This window comes from Eucyclogobius newberryi, unplaced genomic scaffold, assembly GCF_026437365.1.
Source record: "Eucyclogobius newberryi isolate DKJ021-1_F unplaced genomic scaffold, fEucNew1.0.hap1 SCAF_18, whole genome shotgun sequence".
In the NCBI taxonomy this organism is placed as follows: domain Eukaryota; kingdom Metazoa; phylum Chordata; class Actinopteri; order Gobiiformes; family Gobiidae; genus Eucyclogobius; species Eucyclogobius newberryi.
The window spans coordinates 879,464-899,756 of NW_027315812.1; the positions used below are offsets into that span (position 1 = coordinate 879,464).

General features: G+C 46.8%; 2 protein-coding genes across 2 annotated transcripts in view; both read right to left on the reverse strand.

The window, feature by feature from the left end:
- Nucleotides 1-2,421: 2,421 nt before the first annotated feature.
- On the reverse strand, nt 2,422-3,396 carry LOC140364904 (uncharacterized; the record flags this gene model as incomplete). Its single annotated transcript, XM_072451285.1, has 1 exon — nt 2,422-3,396. A coding segment is annotated over one exon (975 nt), but the record flags the coding sequence as incomplete, so codon positions are not given.
- Nucleotides 3,397-3,494: 98 nt separating this feature from the next.
- Nucleotides 3,495-20,293, reverse strand: part of LOC140364864 (guanine nucleotide-binding protein G(olf) subunit alpha) — a 61,737-nt gene continuing 44,938 nt past the window's right edge. The window contains exon 6 of the mRNA XM_072451251.1: nt 3,495-3,866. Coding sequence (XP_072307352.1) covers nt 3,720-3,866 — 147 coding nt within the window. The 3' untranslated portion in view covers nt 3,495-3,719. The remainder of the gene's footprint in view (nt 3,867-20,293) is intronic.

Here is a 20,293-nt window from a genome sequence, read left to right on the forward strand (position 1 = left end):
TGCAGGACCAGCCTCTGAACAGCTGCAGGACCAGCCTCTGACAGCTGCAGGACCAGCCTCTGAACAGCTGCAGGACCAGCCTCTGACAGCTGCAGGACCAGCCTCTGAACAGCTGCAGGACCAGCCTCTGAACAGCTGCAGGACCAGCCTCTGACAGCTGCAGGACCAGCCTCTGAACAGCTGCAGGACCAGCCTCTGAACAGCTGCAGGACCAGCCTCTGAACAGCTGCAGGACCAGCCGGTGAGTTGGGAGAAACAGGTCAAAGAAGACACATAAATGATCAGACAGAGCAACATCGATCACATTAACATTTGAAATATGAACCCCCTTTGTAATTATGAGATCTAGAGTGTGTCCTCTGCTGTGGGTGGGGCCTCTCTGCTGTGGGTGTGGCCTCTCTGCTGTGGGTGTGGCCTCTCTGCTGTGGGTGTGGCCTCTCTGCTGTGGGTGTGGCCTCTCTGCTGTGGGTGGGGCCTCTCTGCTGTGGGTGGGGCCTCTCACATGCTGAGTAAGACTGAAAGCATCAAGCTCTTTAGCGTTTCTGTCACAAATATTATCAACATGCACATTGAAATCACCTGTAATGACCAAACCATCAAAGTCTCTGCATACGACTGAGAGCATCTCAGTAAAATCATCAATAAAACTTTGGCAGTGCTGGGGAGGCTTGTATAAAACAATGAAGAGAATGGATGGAGACCGTTTTAGCTCCATTTTAAAGGATACATACTCAAATGATGAAAACACCCCAAAAGACAACCTGCGGGTAATTATTTCATCTCTAAAGACAGCACAGACTCCACCCCCTTTTTTGTTTTCTCGTGTTTCAGATTCAAACTTAAAGTTGGGTGGAGCAGATTCTATCAGAACTACATATCCTGTGTTTTTGTCAAGCCATGTTTCAGTTAAAAACATAAAATCAAGATTATAAGAAGAAATAAAATTATTAATTAAGAGAGATTTGTTACATAAGGATCTGACATTTAGCACAGCAAGTTTCAGACTAGTTTCAGTGGGACTGGGCTTTATCTTTTCACAGGGAATATGAATCACATTTCTCAGATTGGGCCTGACTCGCATTTTGTTTTTCCATCTGTGTGATGATGTGACTACAGAAATAGCACTAGGGGGGGCTCTTTTTACATAGGGCCCCGGGTTGGTTTGATTTTTAATGTGACAATAAGTCCCGGCAACGCTGAGACCCAGTGCATCCTAGCTATGGGAGATACCAGGTGAAGGGGAAGGGGAGATACCAGGTGAAGGGGGGAGGGGAGATACCCGGTGAAGGGGAAGGGGAGATACCAGGTGAAGGGGGAGGGGAGATACCAGGTGAAGGGGAAGGGGAGATACCAGGTGAAGGGGAGGGGGATACCAGGTGAAGGGGGGAGGGATACCAGGTGAAGGGGGGAGGGGAGATACCAGGTGAAGGGGGAGGGGAGATACCAGGTGAAGGGGGAGGGGAGATACCAGGTGAAGGGGGAGGGGAGATACCAGGTGAAGGGGGAGGGGAGATACCAGGTGAAGGGGGAGGGGAGATACCAGGTGAAGGGGGAGGGGAGATACCAGGTGAAGGGGGAGGGGAGATACCAGGTGAAGGGGGGAGGGGAGATACCCGGTGAAGGGGAAGGGGAGATACCAGGTGAAGGGGGAGGGGAGATACCAGGTGAAGGGGAGGGGGATACCAGGTGAAGGGGGGAGGGATACCAGGTGAAGGGGGGAGGGGAGATACCCGGTGGAGGGGGAGGGGGATACCAGGTGAAGGGGAAGGGGAGATACCAGGTGAAGGGGAGGGGGAGATACCAGGTGAAGGGGAGGGGGATACCAGGTGAAGGGGAGGGGGATACCAGGTGAAGGGGAAGGGGAGATACCAGGTGAAGGGGAGGGGGAGATACCAGGTGAAGGGGGGAGGGAGATACCAGGTGAAGGGGAAGGGGAGATACCAGGTGAAAAGCACCAGCTGACACTTGAACACTGCGGTAATGTTTTATTATGGAGATAAAGCACAGCTCACAGCCAATCAGGAAGCAGTTACAGGTCACATGACTATGACATGACGTATTACTTTGTTTACACAACTTTAGAATGAAGTTTGAAAATCAATGCTGTAAAATGAGATGAATATGTCAATATATATATATATATGAGACTTAGATCTAAATGTTAGAGCTTCACAACATGAGACTTAGATCTAAATGTTAGAGCTTCACAACATGAGACTTAGATCTAAATGTTAGAGCTTCACAACATGAGACTTAGATCTAAATGTTAGAGCTTCACAACATGAGACTTAGATCTAAATGTTAGAGCTTCACAACATGAGACTTTTACGTCAGGAAGAGTTTAAAGTTTATATTTGACATTTACAGGAAACAGACGTGTTTATTATATTCAACACATAAACACCAGACAATCCAAGTGAGTTATGTTGACATTTCTGGTCCAGGTCCAGGTCCCTGTCCCGGTCCCTGTCCCGGTCCCTGTCCCGGTCCCTGTCCCGGTCCCTGTCCCGGTCCCTGTCCCGGTCCCTGTCCCTGTCCCTGTCCCGGTCCCTGTCCCGGTCCAGGTCCCGGTCCAGGTCCCGGTCCCTGTCCCGGTCCCGGTCCCTGTCCCTGTCCCGGTCCCGGTCCCTGTCCCTGTCCCGGTCCCTGTCCCGGTCCCGGTCCCGGTCCCGATCCCTGTCCCGATCCCTGTCCCGGTCCCTGTCCCGGTCCCGGTCCCTGTCCCGGTCCCTGTCCCGGTCCCTGTCCCGGTCCCAGTCCCTGTCCCTGTCCCGGTCCCGGTCCAGGTCCCGGTCCCGGTCCCGATCCCTGTCCCGGTCCCTGTCCCGGTCCCTGTCCCGGTCCCGGTCCCGATCCCTGTCCCGGTCCCTGTCCCGATCCATGTCCCGGTCCCTGTCCCGGTCCCTGTCCCGATCCCTGTCCCGGTCCCTGTCCCGGTCCCTGTCCCTGTCCCGGTCCCTGTCCCGGTCCCGGTCCCTGTCCCTGTCCCTGTCCCTGTCCCTGTCCCGGTCCCGGTCCCGATCCCTGTCCCGGTCCCTGTCCCGATCCATGTCCCGGTCCCTGTCCCGGTCCCTGTCCCGATCCCTGTCCCGGTCCCTGTCCCGGTCCCTGTCCCTGTCCCGGTCCCGGTCCAGGTCCCGGTCCCGGTCCAGGTCCCGGTCCCGGTCCCGATCCCTGTCCCGGTCCCTGTCCCGATCCCTGTCCCGGTCCCTGTCCCGGTCCCTGTCCCGATCCCTGTCCCGGTCCCTGTCCCGGTCCCTGTCCCTGTCCCGGTCCCTGTCCCGGTCCCGGTCCCTGTCCCTGTCCCGGTCCCGGTCCAGGTCCCGGTCCCGGTCCCGATCCCTGTCCCGGTCCCTGTCCCGGTCCCTGTCCCGGTCCCGGTCCCGATCCCTGTCCCGATCCATGTCCCGATCCATGTCCCGGTCCCTGTCCCGGTCCCTGTCCCAATCCCTGTCCCGATCCCTGTCCCGGTCCCTGTCCCGATCCATGTCCCGGTCCCTGTCCCGGTCCCTGTCCCAATCCCTGTCCCGGTCCCTGTCCCGGTCCCTGTCCCTGTCCCGGTCCCTGTCCCGGTCCCTGTCCCTGTCCCGGTCCCTGTCCCTGTCCCTGTCCCGGTCCCGGTCCCTGTCCCGGTCCCTGTCCCGGTCCCTGTCCCTGTCCAGGTCCCGGTCCCGGTCCAGGTCCCGGTCCCGGTCCCTGTCCCGGTCCCTGTCCCGGTCCTACAGCAGCTCGTACTGCCGCAGGTGCATCCTCTGGATGATGTCTCGACAGTCGTTGAAGACTCGTCTGATGTTCTCGGTGTCGATGGCACAAGTGAAGTGAGGATAACAATAGTGTTTCCCTTCTCCACTGGCAGTGCTGATGTGCTGAGGGTCAGAGGTCACAGGTCAGAGGTCACAGCAGGCTCTGAGACTAAAGCAGGACTAAAGCAGCTCTAAACCAGGACTAAACCAGGACTAAACCAGATCTAAACCAGATCTAAACCAGGACTAAACCAGGACTAAACCAGGTCCAAACCAGGACTAAACCAGGACTAAACCAGGTCTAAACCAGGACTAAACCAGGACTAAACCAGGACTAAACCAGGACTAGACCAGATCTAAACCAGGACTAAACCAGATCTAAACCAGATCTAAACAAGGACTAAACCAGGACTAAACCAGGTCCAAACCAGGACTAAACCAGGACTAAACCAGGTCTAAACCAGGACTAGACCAGATCTAAACCAGGACTAAACCAGGACTAAACCAACTCTAAACCAGGACTAAACCAGGACTAAACCAGGACTAAACCAGGACTAAACCAGGTCTAAACCAGGACTAAACCAGGACTAAACCAGGTCTAAACCAGGTCTAAACCAGGACTAAACCAGGACTAAACCAGGTCTAAACCAGGACTAGACCAGATCTAAACCAGGACTAAACCAGGACTAAACCAACTCTAAACCAGGACTAAACCAGGTCTAAACCAGATCTAAACCAGGACTAAACCAGGACTAAACCAGGACTAAACCAGGACTAAACCAGGACTAAACCAGGTCTAAACCAGGACTAAACCAGGACTAAACCAGGACTAAACCAGGTCTAAACCAGGACTAGACCAGATCTAAACCAGGACTAAACCAGGACTAAACCAACTCTAAACCAGGACTAAACCAGGACTAAACCAGGACTAAACCAGGTCTAAACCAGGACTAAACCAGGACTAAACCAGGACTAAACCAGGACTAAACCAGGACTAAACCAGGTCTAAACCAGGACTAAACCAGGACTAAAGCAGGACTAAACCAGGACTAAACCAGGACTAAACCAGGTCTAAACCAGGACTAAACCAACTCTAAACCAGGACTAAACCAGGACTAAACCAGGTCTAAACCAGGACTAGACCAGATCTAAACCAGGACTAAACCAGGACTAAACCAACTCTAAACCAGGACTAAACCAGGACTAAACCAGGACTAAACCAGGACTAAACCAGGTCTAAACCAGGACTAAACCAGATCTAAACCAGGACTAAACCAGGACTAAACCAGGACTAAACCAGGTCTAAACCAGGTCCAAACCAGGACTAAACCAGGACTAAACCAGGACTAAACCAGCTCTAAACCAGGACTAAACCAGGACTAAACCAGGTCCAAACCAGGAAAAACCAGGACTAAACCAGGACTAAACCAGGTCTAAACCAGGACTAAACCAGGTCTAAACCAGGACTAAACCAGGACTAAACCAGGACTAAACCAGGACTAAACCAGGTCTAAACCAGGACTAAACCAGGACTAAGCCAGGACTAAACCAGATCTAAACCAGGACTAAACCAGGTCTAAACCAGGACTAAACCAGGACTAAACCAGGACTAAACCAGGACTAAACCAGGACTAAACCAGGTCTAAACCAGGACTAAACCAACTCTAAACCAGGACTAAACCAGGACTAAACCAGGTCTAAACCAGGACTAGACCAGATCTAAACCAGGACTAAACCAGGACTAAACCAGGTCTAAACCAGGTCTAAACCAGGACTAAACCAGGACTAAACCAGGACTAAACCAGGTCTAAACCAGGACTAAACCAGGTCTAAACCAGGACTAAACCAGGACTAAACCAGGTCTAAACCAGGACTAAACCAGGACTAAACCAGGTCTAAACCAGGTCTAAACCAGGACTAAACCAGGACTAAACCAGGACTAAACCAGGTCTAAACCAGGACTAAACCAGGACTAAACCAGGACTAAACCAGATCTAAACCAGATCTAAACCAGGACTAAACCAGGACTAAACCAGGTCCAAACCAGGACTAAACCAGGACTAAACCAGATCCAAGCCAGATCTAAACCAGGACTAAACCAGGTCTAAACCAGGACTTAAACCAGGACTAAACCAGGACTAAATCAGGACTAAACCAGGTCCAAACCAGGACTAAACCAGGACTAAACCAGGACTAAACCAGGTCCAAACCAGGACTAAACCAGGACTAAACCAGATCTAAACCAGGACTAAACCAGGACTAAACCAGGTCTAAATCAGGACTAAACCAGGACTAAACCAGGACTAAACCAGGACTAAACCAGATCTAAACCAGGACTAAACCAGGACTAAACCAGGACTAAACCAGGTAAAACCAGGTCTAAACCAGATCTAAACCAGGACTAAACCAGGACTAAACCAGGTCTAAACCAGGACTAAACCAGGACTAAACCAGGTCTAAACCAGGACTAAACCAACTCTAAACCAGGACTAAACCAGGACTAAACCAGGACTAAACCAGGACTAAACCAGGTCTAAACCAGGACTAAACCAGATCTAAACCAGGACTAAACCAGGACTAAACCAGGTCTAAACCAGGTCTAAACCAGGACTAAACCAGGTCTAAACCAGGACTAAACCAGATCTAAACCAGGTCTAAACCAGGTCTAAACCAGGTCTAAACCAGGACTAAACCAGGTCTAAATCAGGACTAAACCAGGACTAAACCAGGACTAAACCAGGACTAAACCAGGTCTGAACCAGATCTAAACCAGGACTAAACCAGGACTAAACCAGGACTAAACCAGACCTAAACCAGGACTAAACCAGGACTAAACCAGGTCCAAACCAGGACTAAACCAGGACTAAACCAGGACTAAACCAGGACTAAACCAGGAATAAACCAGGACTAAACCAGGACTAAACCAGGTCTAAACCAGGACTAAACCAGATCTAAACCAGGTCTAAACCAGGACTAAACCAACTCTAAACCAGGACTAAACCAGGACTAAACCAGGTCTAAACCAGGTCTAAACCAGGACTAAACCAGGACTAAACCAGGACTAAACCAGGTCTAAACCAGGACTAAACCAGGTCTAAACCAGGACTAAACCAGGACTAAACCAGGACTAAACCAGGTCTAAACCAGGACTAAACCAGGACTAAACCAGGTCTAAACCAGGACTAAACCAGGACTAAACCAGGACTAAACCAGGTCTAAACCAGGTCTAAACCAGGACTAAACCAGGACTAAACCAGGACTAAACCAGGTCTAAACCAGGTCTAAACCAGGACTAAATCAGGTCTAAATCAGGACTAAACCAGGACTAAACCAGGACTAAACCAGGTCTAAACCAGGACTAAACCAGGACTAAACCAGGAGTAAACCAGATCTAAACCAGATCTAAACCAGGACTAAACCAGGACTAAACCAGGTCCAAACCAGGACTAAACCAGGACTAAACCAGATCTAAACCAGATCTAAACCAGGACTTAAACCAGGACTAAACCAGGACTAAACCAGGACTAAACCAGGTCCAAACCAGGACTAAACCAGGACTAAATCAGGACTAAACCAGGTCCAAACCAGGACTAAACCAGGACTAAACCAGGACTAAACCAGGTCTAAACCAGGACTAAACCAGGTCCAAACCAGGACTAAACCAGGACTAAACCAGATCTAAACAGGACTAAACCAGGACTAAACCAGGACTAAACCAGGTAAAACCAGGTCTAAACCAGATCTAAACCAGGACTAAACCAGGACTAAACCAGGTCTAAACCAGGACTAAACCAGATCTAAACCAGGACTAAACCAGGACTAAACCAGGTCTAAACCAGGACTAAACCAACTCTAAACCAGGACTAAACCAGGACTAAACCAGGACTAAACCAGGACTAAACCAGGTCTAAACCAGGACTAAACCAGATCTAAACCAGGACTAAACCAGGACTAAACCAGGACTAAACCAGGTCTAAACCAGGACTAAACCAGGTCTAAACCAGGACTAAACCAGATCTAAACCAGGTCTAAACCAGGTCTAAACCAGGACTAAACCAGGTCTAAATCAGGACTAAACCAGGACTAAACCAGGACTTAACCAGGACTAAACCAGGTCTGAACAAGATCTAAACCAGGACTAGACCAGGACTAAACCAGGACTAAACCAGGACTAAACCAGGTCTAAACCAGGACTAAACCAGGACTAAACCAGGACTAAACCAGGTAAAACCAGGTCTAAACCAGGACTAAACCAGATCTAAACCAGGACTAAACCAGGACTAAACCAGGTCTAAATCAGGACTAAACCAGGACTAAACCAGGACTAAACCAGATCTAAACCAGGACTAAACCAGGACTAAACCAGGACTAAACCAGGTAAAACCAGGTCTAAACCAGATCTAAACCAGGACTAAACCAGGACTAAACCAGGTCTAAACCAGGACTAAACCAGATCTAAACCAGGACTAAACCAGGTCTAAACCAGGACTAAACCAACTCTAAACCAGGACTAAACCAGGACTAAACCAGGACTAAACCAGGTCTAAACCAGGACTAAACCAGATCTAAACCAGGACTAAACCAGGACTAAACCAGGTCTAAACCAGGTCTAAACCAGGACTAAACCAGGTCTAAACCAGGACTAAACCAGATCTAAACCAGGTCTAAACCAGGTCTAAACCAGGTCTAAACCAGGACTAAACCAGGTCTAAATCAGGACTAAACCAGGACTAAACCAGGACTAAACCAGGACTAAACCAGGTCTGAACCAGATCTAAACCAGGACTAAACCAGGACTAAACCAGGACTAAACCAGACCTAAACCAGGACTAAACCAGGACTAAACCAGGTCCAAACCAGGACTAAACCAGGACTAAACCAGGACTAAACCAGGACTAAACCAGGAATAAACCAGGACTAAACCAGGACTAAACCAGGTCTAAACCAGGACTAAACCAGATCTAAACCAGGTCTAAACCAGGACTAAACCAACTCTAAACCAGGACTAAACCAGGACTAAACCAGGTCTAAACCAGGTCTAAACCAGGACTAAACCAGGACTAAACCAGGACTAAACCAGGTCTAAACCAGGACTAAACCAGGTCTAAACCAGGACTAAACCAGGACTAAACCAGGTCTAAACCAGGACTAAACCAGGACTAAACCAGGTCTAAACCAGGTCTAAACCAGGACTAAACCAGGACTAAACCAGGACTAAACCAGGTCTAAACCAGGTCTAAACCAGGACTAAATCAGGTCTAAATCAGGACTAAACCAGGACTAAACCAGGACTAAACCAGGTCTAAACCAGGACTAAACCAGGACTAAACCAGGAGTAAACCAGATCTAAACCAGATCTAAACCAGGACTAAACCAGGACTAAACCAGGTCCAAACCAGGACTAAACCAGGACTAAACCAGATCTAAACCAGATCTAAACCAGGACTTAAACCAGGACTAAACCAGGACTAAACCAGGACTAAACCAGGTCCAAACCAGGACTAAACCAGGACTAAATCAGGACTAAACCAGGTCCAAACCAGGACTAAACCAGGACTAAACCAGGACTAAACCAGGTCTAAACCAGGACTAAACCAGGTCCAAACCAGGACTAAACCAGGACTAAACCAGATCTAAACCAGGACTAAACCAGGACTAAACCAGGACTAAACCAGGTAAAACCAGGTCTAAACCAGATCTAAACCAGGACTAAACCAGGACTAAACCAGGTCTAAACCAGGACTAAACCAGATCTAAACCAGGACTAAACCAGGACTAAACCAGGTCTAAACCAGGACTAAACCAACTCTAAACCAGGACTAAACCAGGACTAAACCAGGACTAAACCAGGACTAAACCAGGTCTAAACCAGGACTAAACCAGATCTAAACCAGGACTAAACCAGGACTAAACCAGGACTAAACCAGGTCTAAACCAGGACTAAACCAGGTCTAAACCAGGACTAAACCAGATCTAAACCAGGTCTAAACCAGGTCTAAACCAGGACTAAACCAGGTCTAAATCAGGACTAAACCAGGACTAAACCAGGACTTAACCAGGACTAAACCAGGACTAAACCAGGTCTAAACCAGGACTAAACCAGGACTAAACCAGGACTAAACCAGGTAAAACCAGGTCTAAACCAGGACTAAACCAGGTCCAAACCAGGTCTAAACCAGGTCTAAACCAGATCTAAACCAGATCTAAACTAGGACTAAACCAGGTCTAAACCAGGACTAAACCAGGACTAAACCAGGTCTAAACCAGATCTAAACCAGATCTAAACCAGGACTAAACCAGGTCTAAACCAGATCTGAACAAGATCTAAACCAGGACTAAACCAGGACTAAACCAGGACTAAACCAGGACTAAACCAGGTCTAAACCAGGACTAAACCAGGACTAAACCAGGACTAAACCAGGTAAAACCAGGTCTAAACCAGGACTAAACCAGGTCCAAACCAGGTCTAAACCAGGTCTAAACCAGATCTAAACCAGATCTAAACTAGGACTAAACCAGGTCTAAACCAGGACTAAACCAGGACTAAACCAGGACTAAACCAGGACTAAACCAGATCTAAACCAGATCTAAACTAGGACTAAACCAGGACTTAAACCAGGACTAAACCAGGTCTAAACCAGGACTAAACCAGGACTAAACCAGGACTAAACCAGGTCTAAACCAGGACTAAACCAGGACTAAACCAGGACTAAACCAGGACTAAACCAGGACTAAACCAGGTCTAAACCAGGACTAAACCAGATCTAAACCAGAACTAAACCAGGACTAAACCAGGACTAAACCAGGTCTAAACCAGGACTAAACCAGGACTAAACCAGGACTAAACCAGGTAAAACCAGGTCTAAACCAGGACTAAACCAGGACTAAACCAGGTCTAAACCAGGACTAAACCAGGTCTAAACCAGGACTAAACCAGATCTAAACCAGGACTAAACCAGATCGAAACCAGGACTAAACCAGGACTAAACCAGGACTAAACCAGGTCTAAACCAGGACTAAACCAGATCGAAACCAGGACTAAACCAGGACTAAACCAGGACTAAACCAGGTCTAAACCAGGTCCAAACCAGGACTAAACCAGGACTAAACCAGGACTAAACCAGGACTAAACCAGGTCTAAACCAGGACTAAACCAGGACTAAACCAGGACTAAACTAGGTCTGAACCAGATCTAAACCAGGACTAAACCAGGACTAAACCAGGACTAAACCAGGACTAAACCAGATCTAAACCAGGACTAAACCAGGTCTAAACCAGGACTAAACCAGGACTAAACCAGGTAAAACCAGGTCTAAACCAGGACTTAAACCAGGACTAAACCAGGACTAAACCAGGTCTAAACCAGGACTAAACCAGGTCTGAACCAGGAAAAACCAGGACTAAACCAGGACTAAACCAGGACTAAACCAGGTCTAAACCAGGACTAAACCAGGTCTAAACCAGGACTAAACCAGATCTAAACCAGGACTAAACCAGGTCTAAACCAGGACTAAACCAGGTCTAAACCAGGAAAAACCAGGACTAAACCAGGACTAAACCAGGACTAAACCAGGTCTAAACCAGGACTAAACCAGGACTAAACCAGGACTAAACCAGGTCTAAACCAGGACTAAACCAACTCTAAACCAGGACTAAACCAAGACTAAACCAGGACTAAACCAGGTCTAAACCAGGACTAAACCAGGTCCAAACCAGGACTAAACCAGGACTAAACCAGGACTAAACCAGGACTAAACCAGGACTAAACCAGGTCTAAACCAGGACTAAACCAGGACTAAACCAGGTCTAAACCAGGACTAAACCAGGAATAAACCAGGACTAAACCAGGACTAAACCAGGTCTAAACCAGGACTAAACCAGATCGAAACCAGGACTAAACCAGGACTAAACCAGGTCCAAACCAGGACTAAACCAGGACTAAACCAGGACTAAACCAGGACTAAACCAGATCTAAACCAGGTCTAAACCAGGACTAAACCAACTCTAAACCAGGACTAAACCAGGACTAAACCAGGACTAAACCAGATCTAAACCAGGTCTAAACCAGGACTAAACCAACTCTAAACCAGGACTAAACCAGGACTAAACCAGGTCTAAACCAGGTCTAAACCAGGACTAAACCAGGACTAAACCAGGTCTAAACCAGGACTAAACCAGGTCTAAACCAGGACTAAACCAAGACTAAACCAGGACTAAACCAGGTCTAAACCAGGACTAAACCAGGACTAAACCAAGACAAAACCAGGACTAAACCAGGACTAAACCAGGACTAAACCAGGTCTAAACCAGGTCTAAACCAGGACTAAACCAGGACTAAACCAGGACTAAACCAGGACTAAACCAGGTCTAAACCAGGACTAAACCAGGTCTAAACCAGGACTAAACCAAGACTAAACCAGGTCTAAACCAGGACTAAACCAGGACTAAACCAGGACTAAACCAGGTCTAAACCAGGTCTAAACCAGGACTAAACCAGGACTAAACCAGGACTAAACCAGGACTAAACCAGGTCTGAACCAGATCTAAACCAGGACTAAACCAGGACTAAACCAGGACTAAACCAGATCTAAACCAGATCTAAACCAGGACTAAACCAGGACTAAACCAGGTCCAAACCAGGACTAAACCAGGACTAAACCAGATCTAAACCAGATCTAAACCAGGACTTAAACCAGGACTAAACCAGGTCTAAACCAGGACTTAAACCAGGACTAAACCAGGACTAAATCAGGACTAAACCAGGTCCAAACCAGGACTAAACCAGGACTAAACCAGGACTAAACCAGGACTAAACCAGGACTAAACCAGGTCTAAACCAGGTCTAAACCAGGACTAAATCAGGTCTAAATCAGGACTAAACCAGGACTAAACCAGGACTAAACCAGGTCTAAACCAGGACTAAACCAGGACTAAACCAGGAGTAAACCAGATCTAAACCAGATCTAAACCAGGACTAAACCAGGACTAAACCAGGTCCAAACCAGGACTAAACCAGGACTAAACCAGATCTAAACCAGATCTAAACCAGGACTTAAACCAGGACTAAACCAGGACTAAACCAGGACTAAACCAGGTCCAAACCAGGACTAAACCAGGTCCAAACCAGGACTAAACCAGGACTAAACCAGGACTAAACCAGGTCTAAACCAGGACTAAACCAGGTCCAAACCAGGACTAAACCAGGACTAAACCAGATCTAAACCAGGACTAAACCAGGACTAAACCAGGACTAAACCAGGTAAAACCAGGTCTAAACCAGATCTAAACCAGGACTAAACCAGGACTAAACCAGGTCTAAACCAGGACTAAACCAGATCTAAACCAGGACTAAACCAGGACTAAACCAGGTCTAAACCAGGACTAAACCAACTCTAAACCAGGACTAAACCAGGACTAAACCAGGAGTAAACCAGGACTAAACCAGGTCTAAACCAGGACTAAACCAGATCTAAACCAGGACTAAACCAGGACTAAACCAGGACTAAACCAGGTCTAAACCAGGACTAAACCAGGTCTAAACCAGGACTAAACCAGATCTAAACCAGGTCTAAACCAGGTCTAAACCAGGACTAAACCAGGTCTAAATCAGGACTAAACCAGGACTAAACCAGGACTTAACCAGGACTAAACCAGGTCTGAACAAGATCTAAACCAGGACTAAACCAGGACTAAACCAGGACTAAACCAGGTCTAAACCAGGACTAAACCAGGACTAAACCAGGACTAAACCAGGTAAAACCAGGTCTAAACCAGGACTAAACCAGATCTAAACCAGGACTAAACCAGGACTAAACCAGGTCTAAATCAGGACTAAACCAGGACTAAACCAGGACTAAACCAGGACTAAACCAGATCTAAACCAGGACTAAACCAGGACTAAACCAGGACTAAACCAGGTAAAACCAGGTCTAAACCAGATCTAAACCAGGACTAAACCAGGACTAAACCAGGTCTAAACCAGGACTAAACCAGATCTAAACCAGGACTAAACCAGGACTAAACCAGGTCTAAACCAGGACTAAACCAACTCTAAACCAGGACTAAACCAGGACTAAACCAGGACTAAACCAGGACTAAACCAGGTCTAAACCAGGACTAAACCAGATCTAAACCAGGACTAAACCAGGACTAAACCAGGTCTAAACCAGGTCTAAACCAGGACTAAACCAGGTCTAAACCAGGACTAAACCAGATCTAAACCAGGTCTAAACCAGGTCTAAACCAGGTCTAAACCAGGACTAAACCAGGTCTAAATCAGGACTAAACCAGGACTAAACCAGGACTAAACCAGGACTAAACCAGGTCTGAACCAGATCTAAACCAGGACTAAACCAGGACTAAACCAGGACTAAACCAGACCTAAACCAGGACTAAACCAGGACTAAACCAGGTCCAAACCAGGACTAAACCAGGACTAAACCAGGACTAAACCAGGACTAAACCAGGAATAAACCAGGACTAAACCAGGACAAAAACCAGGTCTAAACCAGGACTAAACCAGATCTAAACCAGGTCTAAACCAGGACTAAACCAACTCTAAACCAGGACTAAACCAGGACTAAACCAGGTCTAAACCAGGTCTAAACCAGGACTAAACCAGGACTAAACCAGGACTAAACCAGGACTAAACCAGGAGTAAACCAGATCTAAACCAGATCTAAACCAGGACTAAACCAGGACTAAACCAGGACTAAACCAGATCTAAACCAGATCTAAACCAGGACTTAAACCAGGACTAAACCAGGACTAAACCAGGACTAAACCAGGTCCAAACCAGGACTAAACCAGGACTAAATCAGGACTAAACCAGGTCCAAACCAGGACTAAACCAGGACTAAACCAGGACTAAACCAGGTCTAAACCAGGACTAAACCAGGTCCAAACCAGGACTAAACCAGGACTAAACCAGATCTAAACCAGGACTAAACCAGGACTAAACCAGGACTAAACCAGGTAAAACCAGGTCTAAACCAGATCTAAACCAGGACTAAACCAGGACTAAACCAGGTCTAAACCAGGACTAAACCAGATCTAAACCAGGACTAAACCAGGACTAAACCAGGTCTAAACCAGGACTAAACCAACTCTAAACCAGGACTAAACCAGGACTAAACCAGGACTAAACCAGGACTAAACCAGGTCTAAACCAGGACTAAACCAGATCTAAACCAGGACTAAACCAGGACTAAACCAGGACTAAACCAGGTCTAAACCAGGACTAAACCAGGTCTAAACCAGGACTAAACCAGATCTAAACCAGGTCTAAACCAGGTCTAAACCAGGACTAAACCAGGTCTAAATCAGGACTAAACCAGGACTAAACCAGGACTTAACCAGGACTAAACCAGGTAAAACCAGGTCTAAACCAGGACTAAACCAGGTCCAAACCAGGTCTAAACCAGGTCTAAACCAGATCTAAACCAGATCTAAACTAGGACTAAACCAGGTCTAAACCAGGACTAAACCAGGACTAAACCAGGACTAAACCAGGACTAAACCAGATCTAAACCAGATCTAAACTAGGACTAAACCAGGACTTAAACCAGGACTAAACCAGGTCTAAACCAGGACTAAACCAGGACTAAACCAGGACTAAACCAGGTCTAAACCAGGACTAAACCAGGACTAAACCAGGACTAAACCAGGACTAAACCAGGACTAAACCAGGTCTAAACCAGGACTAAACCAGATCTAAACCAGAACTAAACCAGGACTAAACCAGGACTAAACCAGGTCTAAACCAGGACTAAACCAGGACTAAACCAGGACTAAACCAGGTAAAACCAGGTCTAAACCAGGACTAAACCAGGACTAAACCAGGTCTAAACCAGGACTAAACCAGGTCTAAACCAGGACTAAACCAGATCTAAACCAGGACTAAACCAGATCGAAACCAGGACTAAACCAGGACTAAACCAGGACTAAACCAGGTCTAAACCAGGACTAAACCAGATCGAAACCAGGACTAAACCAGGACTAAACCAGGACTAAACCAGGTCTAAACCAGGTCCAAACCAGGACTAAACCAGGACTAAACCAGGACTAAACCAGGACTAAACCAGGACTAAACCAGGACTAAACCAGGACTAAACTAGGTCTGAACCAGATCTAAACCAGGACTAAACCAGGACTAAGCCAGGACTAAACCAGATCTAAACCAGGACTAAACCAGGTCTAAACCAGGACTAAACCAGGACTAAACCAGGTAAAACCAGGTCTAAACCAGGACTTAAACCAGGACTAAACCAGGACTAAACCAGGTCTAAACCAGGACTAAACCAGGTCTAAACCAGGAAAAACCAGGTCTAAACCAGGACTAAACCAGGTCTAAACCAGGACTAAACCAGATCTAAACCAGGACTAAACCAGGTCTAAACCAGGACTAAACCAGGTCTAAACCAGGAAAAACCAGGACTAAACCAGGACTAAACCAGGACTAAACCAGGTCTAAACCAGGACTAAACCAGGACTAAACCAGGACTAAACCAGGTCTAAACCAGGACTAAACCAACTCTAAACCAGGACTAAACCAAGACTAAACCAGGACTAAACCAGGTCTAAACCAGGACTAAACCAGGTCCAAACCAGGACTAAACCAGGACTAAACCAGGACTAAACCAGGACTAAACCAGGACTAAACCAGGTCTAAACCAGGACTAAACCAGGACTAAACCAGGTCTAAACCAGGACTAAACCAGGAATAAACCAGGACTAAACCAGGACTAAACCAGGTCTAAACCAGGACTAAACCAGATCGAAACCAGGACTAAACCAGGACTAAACCAGGTCCAAACCAGGACTAAACCAGGACTAAACCAGGACTAAACCAGGACTAAACCAGATCTAAACCAGGTCTAAACCAGGACTAAACCAACTCTAAACCAGGACTAAACCAGGACTAAACCAGGACTAAACCAGATCTAAACCAGGTCTAAACCAGGACTAAACCAACTCTAAACCAGGACTAAACCAGGACTAAACCAGGTCTAAACCAGGTCTAAACCAGGACTAAACCAGGACTAAACCAGGTCTAAACCAGGACTAAACCAGGTCTAAACCAGGTCTAAACCAGATCTAAACTAGGACCAAACCAGGTCTAAATGTGGACTAAACCAGGACTAAACCAAGACTAAACCAGGACTAAACCAGGTCTAAACCAGGACTAAACCAGGACTAAACCAAGACAAAACCAGGACTAAACCAGGACTAAACCAGGACTAAACCAGGTCTAAACCAGGTCTAAACCAGGACTAAACCAGGACTAAACCAGGACTAAACCAGGACTAAACCAGGTCTAAACCAGGACTAAACCAGGTCTAAACCAGGACTAAACCAAGACTAAACCAGGTCTAAACCAGGACTAAACCAGGACTAAACCAGGACTAAACCAGGTCTAAACCAGGTCTAAACCAGGACTAAACCAGGACTAAACCAGGACTAAACCAGGACTAAACCAGGTCTGAACCAGATCTAAACCAGGACTAAACCAGGACTAAACCAGGACTAAACCAGATCTAAACCAGATCTAAACCAGGACTAAACCAGGACTAAACCAGGTCCAAACCAGGACTAAACCAGGACTAAACCAGATCTAAACCAGATCTAAACCAGGACTTAAACCAGGACTAAACCAGGTCTAAACCAGGACTTAAACCAGGACTAAACCAGGACTAAATCAGGACTAAACCAGGTCCAAACCAGGACTAAACCAGGACTAAACCAGGACTAAACCAGGTCTAAACCAGGACTAAACCAGGTCCAAACCAGGACTAAACCAAGACTAAACCAGATCTAAACCAGGACTAAACCAGGACTAAACCAGGTCTAAATCAGGACTAAACCAGGACTAAACCAGGACTAAACCAGGACTAAACCAGATCTAAACCAGGACTAAACCAGGACTAAACCAGGACTAAACCAGGTAAAACCAGGTCTAAACCAGATCTAAACCAGGACTAAACCAGGACTAAACCAGGTCTAAACCAGGACTAAACCAGATCTAAACCAGGACTAAACCAGGACTAAACCAACTCTAAACCAGGACTAAACCAGGACTAAACCAGGACTAAACCAGGACTAAACCAGGTCTAAACCAGGACTAAACCAGATCTAAACCAGGACTAAACCAGGACTAAACCAGGACTAAACCAGGTCTAAACCAGGACTAAACCAGATCTAAACCAGGTCTAAACCAGGTCTAAACCAGGTCTAAACCAGGACTAAACCAGGTCTAAATCAGGACTAAACCAGGACTAAACCAGGACTAAACCAGGACTAAACCAGGTCTGAACCAGATCTAAACCAGGACTAAACCAGGACTAAACCAGGACTAAACCAGGACTAAACCAGGTCCAAACCAGGACTAAACCAGGACTAAACCAGGACTAAACCAGGTCCAAACCAGGTCTAAACCAGGTCTAAACCAGATCTAAACCAGATCTAAACTAGGACTAAACCAGGACTTAAACCAGGACTAAACCAGGACTAAACCAGGACTAAACCAGGTCTAAACCAGGACTAAACCAGGACTAAACCAGGACTAAACCAGGACTAAACCAGGTCTAAACCAGGACTAAACCAGATCTAAACCAGAACTAAACCAGGACTAAACCAGGACTAAACCAGGTCTAAACCAGGACTAAACCAGGACTAAACCAGGACTAAACCAGGTAAAACCAGGTCTAAACCAGGACTAAACCAGGTCTAAACCAGGACTAAACCAGATCTAAACCAGGACTAAACCAGGACTAAACCAGGTCTAAACCAGGACTAAACCAGATCTAAACCAGGACTAAACCAGGACTAAACCAGGACTAAACCAGGTCTAAACCAGGACTAAACCAGATCTAAACCAGGACTAAACCAGGACTAAACCAGGACTAAACCAGGTCTAAACCAGGACTAAACCAGGACTAAACCAGGACTAAACCAGGTAAAACCAGGTCTAAACCAGGACTAAACCAGGTCCAAACCAGGTCTAAACCAGGTCTAAACCAGGACTAAACCAGGTCTAAACCAGGACTAAACCAGGTCTAAACCAGGACTAAACCAGGACTAAACCAGGACTAAACCAGGACTAAATCAGGACTAAACCAGGTCTAAACCAGGACTAAACCAGGACTAAACCAGGACTAAACCAGGTCTAAACCAGGACTAAACCAGGACTAAACCAGGTCTAAACCAGGACTAAACCAACTCTAAACCAGGACTAAACCAGGACTAAACCAGGTCTAAACCAGGACTAAACCAACTCTAAACCAGGACTAAACCAGGACTAAACCAGGACTAAACCAGGTCTAAACCAGGTCTAAACCAGGACTAAACCAGATCGAAACCAGGACTAAACCAGGACTAAACCAGGTCTAAACCAGGACTAAACCAGGTCTAAACCAGGACTAAACCAGATCTAAACCAGGACTAAACCAGGACTAAACCAGGACTAAACCAGCTCTAAACCAGGACTAAACCAGGTCTAAACCAGGACTAAACCAGGACTAAACCAGGACTAAACCAGGTCTAAACCAGGACTAAACCAGGACTAAACCAGGTCTAAACCAGGACTAAACCAGGTCTAAACCAGGACTAAACCAGATCTAAACCAGGACTAAACCAGGACTAAACCAGGACTAAACCAGGTCTAAACCAGGACTAAACCAGATCTAAACCAGGACTAAACCAGGACTAAACCAGGACTAAACCAGGTCTAAACCAGGTCTAAACCAGGACTAAACCAGGACTAAACCAGGTCTAAACCAGGACTAAACCAGGTCTAAACCAGGACTAAACCAGATCTAAACCAGGACTAAACCAGGACTAAACCAGGTCTAAACCAGGACTAAACCAGATCTAAACCAGGACTAAACCAGGACTAAACCAGGACTAAACCAGGTCTAAACCAGGACTAAACCAGGTCTAAACCAGGACTAAACCAGATCTAGACCAGGACTAAACCAGGACTAAACCAGGACTAAACCAGGTCTAAACCAGGACTAAACCAGGACTAAACCAGGTAAAACCAGGTCTAAACCAGGACTAAACCAGGTCTAAACCAGGTCTAAACCAGGTCTAAACCAGATCTAAACCAGATCTAAACTAGGACTAAACCAGGACTTAAACCAGGACTAAACCAGGACTAAACCAGGACTAAATCAGGACTAAACCAGGTCTAAACCAGGACTAAACCAGGTCTAAAGCAGGACTAAACCAGGACTAAACCAGGACTAAACCAGGACTAAACCAGGTCCAAACCAGGTCTAAACCAGGACTAAACCAGGTCTAAATCAGGACTAAACCAGGACTAAACCAGGACTAAACCAGATCTAAACCAGACCTAAACCAGGACTAAACCAGGACTAAACCAGGTCCAAACCAGGACTAAACCAGGACTAAACCAGGACTAAACCAGATCTAAACCAGGACTAAACCAGGTCTAAACCAGATCTAAACCAGATCTAAACCAGGACTAAACCAGGTCAAAACCAGGACTAAACCAGATCTAAACCAGGACTAAACCAGGTCAAAACCAGGAC